This window comes from Hippopotamus amphibius, chromosome 7 (genome assembly GCF_030028045.1).
Source record: "Hippopotamus amphibius kiboko isolate mHipAmp2 chromosome 7, mHipAmp2.hap2, whole genome shotgun sequence".
Taxonomy (NCBI): Eukaryota; Metazoa; Chordata; class Mammalia; order Artiodactyla; family Hippopotamidae; genus Hippopotamus; species Hippopotamus amphibius.
Window position 1 is genome coordinate 50,331,893 of NC_080192.1, and position 14,644 is coordinate 50,346,536.

At 38.8% G+C, this 14,644-nt stretch overlaps 1 protein-coding gene across 1 annotated transcript in view; it reads right to left on the reverse strand.

Annotated features, from left to right (window-relative positions):
* Nucleotides 1-96: 96 nt before the first annotated feature.
* Nucleotides 97-14,644, reverse strand: part of HELB (DNA helicase B) — a 57,672-nt gene continuing 43,124 nt past the window's right edge. Inside the window, exon 13 of the mRNA XM_057741790.1 lies at nt 97-6,977. Within this exon, the coding sequence (XP_057597773.1) occupies nt 6,873-6,977 (105 nt within the window). The 3' untranslated portion in view covers nt 97-6,872. The remainder of the gene's footprint in view (nt 6,978-14,644) is intronic.

The window sequence follows — 14,644 nt, forward strand, 5'->3', positions numbered from 1 at the left end:
TTATCGTCTATGTATGGTTTTGGGGAATTAAAAATTGTTGCAAATATTTGTATGGAAAAAAAAACCCTCTACCAAATGGAATAAACAGTGATTTTAAAAAGCCAAAAAAAAGACATGCTCTTTTTTGGGGGTGCTTTGAATATATCTTTGTTTTACAGACTGGGCCCTACAAAATACTTACAGTTACATCATTCTCTAAAGGGGTAAGATTTTGTCATAAACTTGAAAAGCGAGAGCAGAAGGGCTTAGGTTTTGAAATTCGATCTGGGTTTGGGGTTTGAAGTCCAGCTCTGGTACTCATTGGCAGCATAAAATTTAATTACTGTGAGTCCGTTTCCCCATCTGTGATACTGAAGGTCATATCTACATTCCAGTACATTCGTGAGGAGAGGCGTGACACATATGTGAAAATGCTAAGACGGCCTGCAAACAGGAACACCTCCAAGACTAACGGTACATTTATTTTGGGTGACAAAGCCTGAACTTGAGCTTAACTCAAGGATCACATCTACCCTCCATAAAATACATTTTTAAAAACTTTTAAAATGTATACATTTTAGTCATGCTATCTTTAAAAAAAAACAATACTATACCTTATAGGGCCAACGTTTTCATTCTTGTAGAGTGCCTGGCAGGCTTTGTAAATTCACAGCGACAAGACAGGATGTCCAATCTTGCCACTTACATTTGACAATATGACAAGGAAATAAAAGGCAAGTAGACTGGAAAGGAAGAAGTAAAACAAACTCTACTTGCAGATGATACAATCTTGTATATACAAAAATCTTAAGCAATCCACTAAAAAACCTATTAAAACTAATATGAGTTTAGCAAGGTTACAAGATACAAGATCAATATACAAAAATTGACTTTCTATACTATAGCAATGAACAACCAAAACTAAGTATATTTTCATAGGATCAAAAAAAAAATACTTAGGAATAAATTCAATGAAAGTAAAGAGTAGGTGTGGAAGATGGCAGAGTAAAAGACCCTGAGCTCACCTTCTCTCACGAGCACATCAAAGTAACAACTCTCTGTAGAACAGCCATCCATGAAGAAGACTGGAACCTACCAGAAAAGATCTTCCACAACTAAAGATATAAAGAAGGAACCACAACAAGACAGCTAGGAGGGGAGGACTTGCAATGTAATCAAATCACATACCCCACAGGTGGGTGACCCACAAACTGGAGAATAATTATATTACAGAGGTTTCAGGAGTGAGAGTTCTGAGCCCCATATCAGGCTCCCCAGCCAGCAGGTCTGGCACCGGCAAGACAAAGCCCCAGAGCATTTGGCTTTGAAGGCCAGCAGGCCTTTACTGCAGGAGCCCCACATGACTGGGGGAAATAGAGACTTCACTCTTCAAAGGGCACACAAAAATATCTCACACATACCAGGACCCAGGGCAAAATCAGTAATCTGATAGGAGCTTGGGCCAACCTGCCTGCTGGTCTTGTAGACTGTCCTGGAGAGGGAGGATAGTGACTGTGGCTCACCTGGGGGACATAGACACTGGTGTCAGACATTGCGGAACATTCAACTGTGCAAACATTCCTGGTGGCTGACATATTGGATCATTAGCACAAAGACCCGGCACCATGCAACAGCCTGTAGGCTCCAGGGCTGGGAGCCACAGGCCAAACAACTAACTGGGTGGGGACACATGCCCACCCATCAGCAGATAGGCTGCTGTATGACAAACCTACAGCTAACATCATATTCAACAGTGAAAAGCTTAAAGCTTTCCCTCTAAGCTTAGGAACAAGGCAAGGATGCCCACCCTTGCCATGTTCATTCAACATAGTTTTGGAAATCCTGGCCACAACAATCAGAGAAGAAAAACAAAGGAGTCCAAATTAGAAAGGAAGAAGTAGAACTGTCACTGCAGATGACGTTATAATATAGAGAGAAAATCCTAAAGATGCCACTAGAAAACTACTAGAGCTCACCAATGAATCCAGTAAAGTTGCAGGATTCAAAATTAACATACAGAAATCTGTTGCATTTCTATACACTAACAATGAACAATCAGAAAGAGAAATTAAGGAAATATTCCCATCTACGATCGCATCAAAAAGGATAAAATAGCAAGGGATAAACCTACCTAAGGAGGCAAAAGACCTGTACTCTGAAAATTTTAAGACACTGATGAAAGAAATCAAAGATGACATAAACAGATGGAAAGATATACCACACTCTTGGATTGGAAGAATCAATATTGTTAAAATGACCATACTACACAGGTAATCTACAGATTTAATGCAATCCCTATCAAATTACCAATAGTATTTTTCACAGAGCTAGAACAAACAATTTTTTAATTTGTATAGAAACACAAAAGACCCAAAATAGCCAAAACAAACTTGAGAAAGAAGAACAAAGTTGAAGGAATCATGCTTCCTGGCTTCAGACTATACTACAAAGCTACAGTAATCAAAACAGTATGGTACTGGCAGAAAAACAGACACATAGATCAATGGAACAGGTTAGAAGACCCAGAAATAAACCCACACACTTACATTCAATTAATCTATGACAAAGGAGACAAGAATATACAATGGAGAAAAGACAGTCTCTTCAATAAGTGGTGCTGGGAAAACTGGATAGCTACATGTAAAAGAATGAAATTAGAACACTCCCTAACACCATACACCAAAATAAACTCAAAATGGATTAAAGACTTAAATGTAAGACCAGATATTTTATAACTCCTGGAGGAAAACAGGCAGAACACTGTCTGACATAAATAGTAGCAATACTTTTTTTGGATCCATCTCCTAGAGTAATGGAAATAAAAACAAAAGTATACAAATGGGACCTCAACTTAAAAGCTTTTGCACAGCAAAGGAAACCCTAAACAAAATGAAAAGACAACCCGTTTTGCTGTGGAGCAAATATTTGCACACGATGTCACTGACTTGGGATTAATTTCCATAATACGCAGACAAGTTATAGAGCTCAATATGGGGGAGAAAAAAAAAAGAACCCAATCAAAAAAAGGGTAGAAAACCTAAATATTTCTCTGAAGAAGACAAACAGATGGCCAACAAGCACATGAAAAGATGTTCAACATCGCTAATTATTAGAGAAATGTAAATCAAAACTACAATGAAATAATCACTTCACACCAGTCAGAAAGGCCATCATCAAAAGGTCTCCAAATAATAAATGTTGGAGAGGATGTGGAGAAAAGGGAACCCTCCTGCACTGCTGGTGGGAATGTAAATTGGTGCAGCCACTATGGAGAACAGTATGGAAGTTCATTAGAAAACAAAAAATGGAGTCACCATATGGTCCAACTCCTCCACACCTGGGCATATATCTAGAGAAAGCTCTAATTCAAAAAGATACATATACCCCTATGTTCATACCAGCACTATTTACAATAGTCAAGATATGGAAGCAACCTAAACATCCATGGATAGACAAAGAAGATGTGGTATGTATATATATATACATATATGTATACACACACACACAGAGGAATATTTCTCAGCCATAAAAAGGAATGAAATAATTCCATGTGCAGCAACATAGATGCACCTAGAGATTATCATACTAAATGAAGTCAAAGAACAATAAATATATGATATCACATATGTGGACTCTAAAAAAATAATAAAATGAACTTATTTACAAAACAGAAACAGACTCACAGACATAGAAAACAAACCAAAGGGGAAAGGGGTGGGGACAGATAAATTAGGAGTTTGAGATTAACAGATACACACTACTATATATAAAACAGATAAGCAACAAGGATGTATTGTATAGCACAGGGAACTATATTCAATATCTTTTGATCACCTATGATAAAAAATAACCTGAGAAAGAACATATTATATATCCTATATAGATAACTGAATCACTTTGCTGTACAACTGAATCTAAGTTGTAAATCAACTATACTTCAATTAAATAAAAGCACAAAACTACACTCTGACACAATAAAACACTGTTGAAAGAAGACAAAGACATCCCATGTTCATGGATCAGAAGACTTAATATTGTTAAGATGGTGATACTCTCCAGATATACAGATTCAACACAATCCCAATCAAAATCCCAGTGGACTCCTTTGTCAATAAAATTGAGAAGGTGATCCTAAAATTCATATGGAAATGCAGAGGACACAGACTAGCCAAAAAATCTTGAGAGAGAGGAGTAAATTGAAAGACACATTTCTTGATTTCCTTTTTTCGTTGTTTTTGGCTGCAATGCACAACATGAGGGATCTTACCTTATTTACCTGACCAGGGACTGAATCTGCACCCCCTGCAGTGGAAGCATGGAGTCTTAACCACTGAACCACCAGGGAAGCCCCCACATTTCTTGATTTCAAACCTGCAAAGCTAATGAAGACCCATGGTGCTGGCATAAGGATGGATATTTGGATCAATGAAGCAGATGGAGAATCCAGAAATAAACCCTCACATTTATAATCAATTGATTTTTTGACAAGGATGCCAACACAATTCACTGGGGAAATAGTCACTTCAAGAAATGGAACTGGAACAACTGAATATCTACATGCAAAAGAATAAAACTGGAGTCCTACCCTACCATATAAAAAAATTAACTCAAAACGAATCCAAGAGCTAAATGTAAGACCTAGAACTATTTAACTCTTGTAAGAAAAAAATAGGAGTAAGGCTTCATGACTTTAGACAAGCACTGGTTTCTTAGATATAGCACCAAAAGTACAAGCAATAACCACAAAAATACTGGACGTCATCACAATTTAAAAATTTTGCAAACAGTGTTTCAAATAAGAGACTGGTATGTAGAATATATAAAGAACTCATACTCTATAAAAAGAAAAATAACCCAATTTTTAAGTGGACAAAGGATCTGAATAGACATTTCTCTAGAGAAGACATAAAATGGCCAATAAGTACATGAAAAAATGATCAACATCATTAGTTATAAGGGAAATGCAAATCAAAACCATTATGAGATGTCACTTCATATCCACTAGGATGGCTATAATTAACAAGTCATGACAAATGCTGGAAAGAATGGAGAAACTGGAACCCTCACACACTGCTGGTGTAAATGTAAAATAGTATAGCTGCTGTGGAAAACAGTTTAGCAGTTCCTCAAAAGGTTAAACATAGTTACCATACAACCAGAAATTCCACTCCTAGGTATATACTTTAAAAAAATGAAAATATATACCCTCACAAAAACTTGTACACAGATGTTCACAGCAACATTAGTTATGATAGCCAAAAAGTGGAAACAACCCAAATGTCCATCAACTAATGAATGGATAAATTCAATGTACTATATCCACATAATGGAATATTTGGTAATAAAAAGAAATGAAGGCCGTCTGCCTCACTGCACTACTGAAAGCAGGATGGGCCAGCAGCAGCTCTACTAGAGCCGCCTGCAAAAATTCAGCCAAGCTTCCTGATCTCACCACATCAGGTCAGACCAGCATGGTCTGATCTGGAAATACGACCTCAACATGTACCTCCAATTTTTCCATCAGTACATGGAGGATACAGGCTTCATCAAGTTGGATGGAGTGATGCTCCTTGAATGGGTTATCCAAGACATGTACCCAATAAAAGAAATAATGCTTGTTCTTTGTACATAACTTTTTTTTAATCTTTAAAAAGAGATGAAGCACTGTTACATGTCACAATGTGGATAAAATCTGAAAACATTATTCTAAGTCAAAGAAGTCAGTAACAAGGGATCATATATTGTATGACTCCATTTACACGAAATGTCTGGAACAGGCAAATCAATAGAGACAAAATAGGTTAGCAGTTCTAGGGCTGGAGGGGGAAAGGGATTAGAGCTAAGAAGTACAGGATTTCTTTGGGGAATGATAAAAATGTTCTAAAATCAATTGTGATATTGGTTGCACAACTCTGAATTTACTAAAAGCCACTCAACTGTGTAAATGGGTGAACTGTATGTGAATTATATTTCAGGAAGGCTATTTTTAAAACACTGGGATAACAAGAAAATTTTTCCTTTTTCTTTTACCATTTAATAATAAAACTCAAAAAAAATCAAATCACTATGAGAGAAAAAAAAATGTTTAAAGTGGGATACCTTTAAAATAATATACTCTCAGAAGGGAGGGAATACGGGGATATGTGTATAAAAACAGATGATTGAACTTGGTGTACCCCCCAAAAAATAATAAATTAATTAAAAAAAAATAATATACTCTCAGAAGAAATGATAATTATGTGACATGATAGACATGTTAGCTAATGCTACAGTGGAAATTATATTGCAATATGGAAGTACTGAGTCAACATGATGCACACAAACTCACACAATCTTCTATGTCAATTATATCTCAAATTAAGAAAACAAAACCCAAAACCAATGTGCTTCCAGCTTAGAAGGAACTTTCAGGAAAATGTACCAGGGAGGCCCAGGCAGCAGTGACGGAGCAAGTGGCAGCCTTGTGAGATGACCACTTTGCAGAAGACACAATGTCCTAGAATATGTGTTAATAACTTAAGAGATATAATTACAGTTTACCTTTACCACTGCTTCAACACAATGGCAAAGATCACCCACAATGATGACGGAAGTTAATAAGGCATTATTCTAAAAACAGAACACTTTTAAAAGTACAGAGTTTTAAAAAATATATATATAACATATTTTCCCTCATATATGACCAGTGCTATCAGTTCTCCTGACGACAGATGTCAAAATCATTAACGTTTTCTTTGATGAATGATTTTAAAACATTGCTGACACAAATGCCTTAAAATAAAACTTCAGTTAATGGACATCCACTTTTATCTTGATCCTTTGAAGCTATGACGTTCATTTTGTGTTGAATAGGAAAAAAAATAGACAATTATTTTGAGCAATCTGAAATAAAACTAAGTTTCTTGATTATTTGTGGGTTTGAAAAGTTGCCTGGGGGTTAAATTATTTAGCCTCAAATTCTCAAGTTTTGAAGACACTTGTGGAGACGCTTCTTCCACCTGTTGGAATAACAATAAAAATAAAGTTAATTTTATAAAAATGTAGTCAGTCTACCCTGTGTACATCTATTCCCTCTGATTGCTTCTCAGGAGACATCATACATTTTCCCATCCCTTGGAAGCATGGAGCAAACCAGAGCAATCAGCTGTCGTCCTGCTTTTGCTCACTGTGGTAACCCAGTACCCACTTCGGGGGCTGGCATGTAGAAGTGGCTATTTGCTGAATGAGTACATATATCTAATTTCTAAAAGTGTGGACAGGGTTCACTACATAATTTGGCAGTGCAAATTAAAATGTGGGCCCCTTGTTCAAAAATTAAGAATTTCGAGGGAGAAAAAGATGGCGGCAAAGTAGAGGGACGTGGAATGCATCCCTCTCCACAGATGCATTGGGAATGCACTGAAGGACGCAATAATTCCCACAGAGAACCAGCTGAACACCAGCAGACGACCTCGGACACCAGAAAGGCCCACAAGGATCCCGACATAACCGGTAGGGAGGCATCTACGACGGCTCAAAGAGGGTGAAGCAGTGGAGCTGTGGCAGACGGGAGGGAGTGAGAAACATACGGAGGGTCCACAGCGCAGCTCAGCGTTCCTGGACCGAGACATCGATCCACAGCTGAACAGAGGGTCCGGGAGCGGGAGCATGGGAACCGGAGAGTTGGTTCAGGGTGAGAAACATTGTTGCCAGTAAGGTGACCGACCAAGAGGACAGGAGGGAAGAGATTTGCAGCAAGGAGTGCCTGCCCCTGAGCGCTGCCCAGCCATGATGGCGGCTGGATGCTGCAGGCTCACAGGTGGGGGAGGGAGGAGCCGCGCGCATAGCCTCTCTCTCTCTCTTTCTGTGCCTCTGCAACAGGCAGTGGAGACACGTCCTGTGGGCCACCTAAGGCGCTCAGAGATAACAAGTACCCTCAGGCACTCAGGCAGGGCTGGATTAAAAGCCCTTGGAATGCCAGCAGGGAGGCTGCTGAGAAACAACAACAACAACAACAAAAAACCCCGAGAGGCCCAACTCTGAGACTTTCTGTTTACACCTGAGCCACCTGTGTCCCTCTGCAACAGGCACCTCCAAGCCTGACTGAAACAACAGTGCACCACTGCTCACTCACTCCCAGGGGAAGGAGCCACTATTGTACCCTCTCCCTCCCCACACACCGACGCTTACGGACGAACAATAAAGGAAGCTCTGCTGGTCAAAGAATAATGCAAAAAAACCCAAGGCAAGTAGAAGGACACATACAGCTGAGACTCTAAGGGAACAGAAATATTAGTATTAATACCTATTGAACTGGTCCATTCTGGGATCAGCTCTGGATTTTTTTCTCTCTCTCTCTTTTTTTTTCTTTATTAATTAAGATCTTAGTCCTAAGGGATCTACAAGTTTTATAACATAATTTTCTTAATGATATTTTTATTCTATTTTTATTTTTTTGCCTTTTTATATACTTCTATATCTAGCTAAGTTTTTGGTAGTACGGACAATATATCTCTCATACTTTCCTTTCATCTCTATCTTTTATACATTTCTATTCCTTTCCTTTTTTTTGCATATTTCCAATCACACTACGCTCTTCTGTTCCCCTTTCTTTCAGCCATTTTTAGTTTATTTTATCTTAACATACTTATAAGCAACACTATCAATCTGCTCAGACTCCTTGCTCTATTCTCCAGATGACGCACCACCTTGGTATTTAATATTAGGTTTTTGTCTTTATCTTAGTTCTTAGTACAATTGTCTGATTTCACTCTGAGAATCTCCATTCTGCCTGGTGGTACTGTAGCTCATTTCTATATTTGATCCTAGCTTACAAAATCTCCCTGGATTAGTGTTTGTATGTGTAAGGCGTTATTTGTTTGTTGGTTTGCTTTTGCTTTTGTCTCTGATTTGTTCTGTTTCAGTTGTCAATTTCTGTTGGGTTTCTCTTTGAATATCTGATAGCACACTGGGGTTCTGTCAGGTCTTTCTAGAGCCTTAGGTCCTAATGGATTCAGTAATTGTGTGTCTTGTACATGTATGTGTTTCCCAGACTTAGTATTTGTTTAATCCAATACTTGGACGTTAGTCTGAGGCTTGGACAGTCTCCTATAAACATCTCTATCGCCAGGACAAGCAACCCCAAAAGTCTGGACAACCATGAGGAAACAAAGAAACACCATGCAGGCAAAGGAGCAGGAAAAAAACCCACAAGACCAAATAAATGAGGAGGAAATAGGGAAAATGCCTGAAAAAGAATTCAGAGTAATGATAGTAAAAATGATACAAAATCTTGATAACAAAATAGAGAAAGTACAAGAAACAGTTCATAAAAACTCAGAAAAACAAACAGCAATACATAACAAAATAACTGAAATTAAAAATACTCTAGATGCTATAACCAGCAGAATGACTGAGGCAGAAGAACGAATAAGTGAGTTGGAAGATAGAATGGGGGAAATAACTGCCACAGAGCAGGAAAAAGAAAAAAGAATAAAAAGAATAGAAGACTGTCTCAGAGACCTCAGTGATAACATTAAGTGTACCAACATTCGAATTATAGGCATCCCAGAAGAAGAAGAAAACAAGAAAGGGTCTGAGAAAATATTTGAAGAGGTTCTAGTGGAAAACTTCCCCAACATGGGAAAGGAAATAATTCACCAAGTCCAAGAAGCACAGAGAGTCCCATACAGAATAAACCCAAGGAGAAATACACCAAGGCACACATTAATCAAACTAATGACAATTAAACACACACACAAAAAAAAACATTTAAAGCAGCAAGAGAAAAGCAACAAATAACATATAAGGGAAAACCCATAAGGATAACAGCTGACCTTTCTTCAGAAACTCTGCAGGCCAGAAGGGAATGGCAGGATATACTGAAAGTCCTGAAAGAGAGAAACCTACAGCCAAGAATACTCTACCCAGCAAGAATCTCATTCAGATTTGAGGGAGAAATCAAAAGCTTTCCAGACAAGCAAAAGTTAAGAGAATTCAGCACCACCAAACCAGCCTTACAACAAGTGCTAAAGGAACTTCTCTAAGTAGGAAACACAAGAAAAGGAAAACACCTACAAATACAAACCCAAAACAATGAAGAAAATGGTCATTGGAACACATATGTCAATAATCACCTTAAATGTAAGTGGATTAAATGCTCCAACCAAAAGACACAGACTGGATGAATGGATACAAAAACAAGACCCTTCTATATGCTGCCTACAAGAAACCCACTTCAGACCAAGGGATACATATAGACTGAAAGGAAAGGGATGGAAAAAGATATTCCATGCAAATGGAAGCCAAAAGAAAGCTGGAGAAGCAATACTCATATCAGACAAATTAGACTTGAAAGTAAAGACTATTACAAGAGACAAGGAAGGACACTACCTAATGATCAAGGGATCCATTCAAGAAGAACACATCACAATGCTAAATATCTATGCCCCCAACATAGGCGCACCTCAATACATAAGGCAAATGCTAAGAGCTATAAAAGGGGACATCGACAGTAACACAATAATAGTGGGAGGCTTGAACACCACACTTGCATCAATGGACAGATCATCCAAACAGAAAATAAATAAAGACACACAAGCTTTAAATGACACATTAGACCATCTCGACTTAATTGATATTTATAGGACATTCCATCCAAAAATCGACAGAATACACCTTCTTCTCAAGTGCACACGGAACATTTTCCAGGATAGATCACATCTTGGGTCACAAATCAAACCTCAGCAAATTCAAGAAAATTGAAATCATATCAAGCATCTTCTCAGACCACAATGCCATGAGACTAGATATCAATTACAGGAAAAAAACTGCAAAATATACAAACACATGGAGGCTAAACAATTCACTCTTAAACAACCAAGAAATCATTAAAGAAATCAAAGAGGAAATCAAGAAATATCTAGAAACAAATGACAATGAAAACACAACAACCCAAAACCTATGGGATGCAGCAAAAGCAGTTCTAAGAGGGACGTTTATAGCAATACAGTCCTACCTTAAGAAACAAGAAAATGATCGAATAAACAACCTATCCTTACACCTCAAACAATTAGAAAAAGAAGAACAAAGAAACCTCAAAGTGAGCAGAAGGAAAGAAATCATAAAGATCAGAGCAGAAATAAATGAAAAAGAAAGGAAAGAAACCATAAGAAAAATAAATAAAACTAAAAGCTGGTTCTTTGAGAAGATTAAGAAAATTGATAAACCATTAGCCAGACTCATCAAGAAAAAAAGGGAGAAGATGCAAATCAACAGAATTAGAAATGAAAAAGAAGTAACAACAGACATCTCAGAAATACAAAACATCATGAGAGACTACTACAAGCAACTATATGCCAATCAATTGGAGAACCTGGAAGAAATGGATACATTCTTAGAAAAATACAATCTTCCAAGACTGAACCAGGAAGAAATAGAAAATATGAACAGACCAATCACAAGTACAGAAATTGAGACTGTGATTAAAACTCTCCCAACACACAAAAGCCCAGGACCAGATGGATTCACGGGCGAATTCTATCAAACATTTAGAGAAGAGCTAACACCTATCCTTCTCAAACTCTTCCAAAATATTGCAGAAGTCGGAACACTCCCAAACTCATTCTACGAGGCCACCATCACCCTGATACCAAAACCAGGCAAAGATGTCACAAAAAAAGAACATTACAGACCAATATCACTGATGAATATAGATGCAAAAATCCTCAACAAAATACTAGCTAACAGACTGCAACAGCACATTAAAAAAATCAGAGAGAAAAAGATGGCGGCGAAGTAGAGAGACGTGGAGTGCATCCCTCTCCACAGATGCATTGGGAATGCACGGAAGGAGGCAGTCATTCCCACAGAGAACCAGCTGAACACCAGCAGACGGCCTCGGACACCGGAAAGGGCTGCGGAGAACCTGACATAGCCGGTAGGGAGGCATCTACGAGGGCTCAAAGAGGGTGAAGCGGCGGAGCTGTGGCAGACGGGAGGGAGTGAGAAACATACGGAGGGTCCGCAGCGCAGCTCAGCGTTCCCGGACCGAGACATCGATCCGCGGCTGAACGGAGGGTCCAGGAGCGGGAGCGTGGGAACCGGAGAGCTGGTTCAGGGGGAGAAACATTGTTGCCGGTAGGGTGACGGACCGAGAGGACAGGAGGGAGGAGGTCCGCGGAGAGGAGTGCCGATCCCTGAGAGCTGCCCGGCCATGATGGCGGCTGGAGGCTGCAGGCTCCCGGGCGGCGGGGAGGAGCCGCGCGCATAGCCTCTCCCTCTCTTTCTGCGCCTCTGCAACAGGCAGCGGAGAGACGCCCTGCGGGGCCACATAAGGCGCTCAGGGATAACAAGTACCCTCAGGCGCTCGGGCGGGGCTAGATTAAAACTCCTTGCAACGCCAGCAGCAGGGAGGCTGCCGAGAGAAAAAAAAAAAAAAAAAACCAGCATCAAAAAGAAAAAACCCCGAGAGAGGCCCAACTCTAAGACTTTCTGTGTACGCCTGAGCCACCAGCGCTCTATGCAACAGGCACCTCCAAGCCTGACTGAAGCAACAGTGCGCCACTGCTCACTCCCTCCCAGGAGAAGGAGCCACTATTGCACCCTCTCCCTCCCCACACACCGAGGCTTACAGACGAACAATAAAGGAACCTCTGCTGGTCACAGAATAACGCAAAAAAAAAAAAAACCCAAGGCAAGGAAAAGGACACTTACAGCTGAGACGCTAAGGAAACAGAAATAGTAGTATCAATACCTATTGAACTGGTCCACTCGGGGATCAGTTCTGGATTTTTTTTTTTTTTTTTTTCCTTTCTCTTTTTTTTTTTTTTTTTTTTTTTTTTTTGGTTTATTAAATACGATCTTAGCCCTAAGGGATCTACAAGTTTTACAACATAATTTTATAAGGATATTTTTCACTCATTTTTTTTTTTTTGCCTTTTAAAATACTTCTATATCTAGCTAAGTTTTTGGTAGTACGGACAAAATATCTTTCATACTTTCCTTTCATCCCTTTCTTTTATACACTTCTATTCCTTTCTTTTTCTTTGCATATTTCCAACCACATTACGCTCTTCTGTTCCCCTTTCTTCCAGCCATTTTAAGTGTATTTTATCTTAACATACTTATAAGCAACACTATCGGTCTGCTCAGACTCCTTGCTCTATTCTCCAGATGATGCACTGCCTTGGTATTAATATTAGGCTTTTGTCTTTATCTTAGTTCTTAGTACAGTTGTCTAATTACATTCTGAGAATCTCCATTCTCTCTGGTGGTACTCCAGCTCTTTTCTATATTTGATCCTAGCTTACAAAATCTCCCTGGATTGATGTTTGTATGTGTAGGGTGTTATTTGTTGTTTGTTTGCTTTTGCTTTTGTCTCTGATTCGTTCTGTTTCAGTTGTCAATTTCTGCAGGGTTTCTCTCTGAATATCTGATAGCACACTGGGGTTCTGTCAGGTCTTTCTAGAGCCTTATGTCCTAACGGATTCAATAATTGTGTGTCTTATACATGTATGTGTTTCCTAGACTGAATATTCGTCTAATCCAATACTTGGACATTAGTCTGAGGCTTGGACAGTCTTCTATAAACACCTCTATCACCAGGACAAGCAACCCCAAAAGCTTGGACAACCATGAGGAAACAAAGAAACACCATGCAGGCAAAGGAGCAGGAAAAAAACCCACAAGACCAAATAAATGAGGAGGAAATAGGAAAAATGCCTGAAAAAGAATTTAGAGTAATGATAGTAAAAATGATACAAAATCTCGATAACAAATTAGAGAAAGTACAAGAAACAGTTCATAAGAACTCAGAAAAACAAACAGCAATGGATAACAAAATAACTGAAATTAAAAATACTCTAGATGCTCTAACCAGCAGAATGACTGAGGCAGAAGAACGAATAAGTGAGTTGGAAGATAGAATGGAAGAAATAAACGCCACAGAGCAGGAAAAAGATAAAAAAATAAAAAGACTAGAAGACAGCCTCAGAGACCTCAGTGATAACCTTAAACGTACCAACATTCGAATTATAGGCATCCCAGAAGAAGAAGAAAACAAGAAAGGGTCTGTGAAAATATTTGAAGAGGTTCTAGTGGAAAACTTCCCCAACATGGGAAAGGAAATAATTCACCAAGTCCAAGAAGCACAGAGAGTCCCATACAGAATAAACCCAAGGAGAAATACACCAAGACACATATTAATCAAACTAACGACAATTCAACACAAAGAAAAAATATTAAAAGCAGCAAGAGAAAAGCAACAAACAACATATAAGGGAAAACCCATCAGGATAACAGCTGACCTTTCTACAGAAACTCTGCAGGCCAGAAGGGAATGGCAGGATATACTGAAAGTCCTGAAAGAGAGAAACCTACAGCCAAGAATACTTTACCCAGCAAGAATCTCATTCAGATTTGAGGTAGAAATCAAAAGCTTTCCAGACAAGCAAAAGTGAAGAGAATTCAGCACCACCAAACCAGCCTTACAACAAGTGCTAAAGGAACTTCTCTAAGTAGGAAACACAAGAAAAGGAAAACACCTACAAATACAAACCCAAAACAATTAAGAAAATGGTCATTGGAACACACATGTCAATAATCACTTTAAATGTAAATGGATTAAATGCTCCAACCAAAAGACACAGACTGGCTGAATGGATACAAAAACAAGACCCTTCTATAT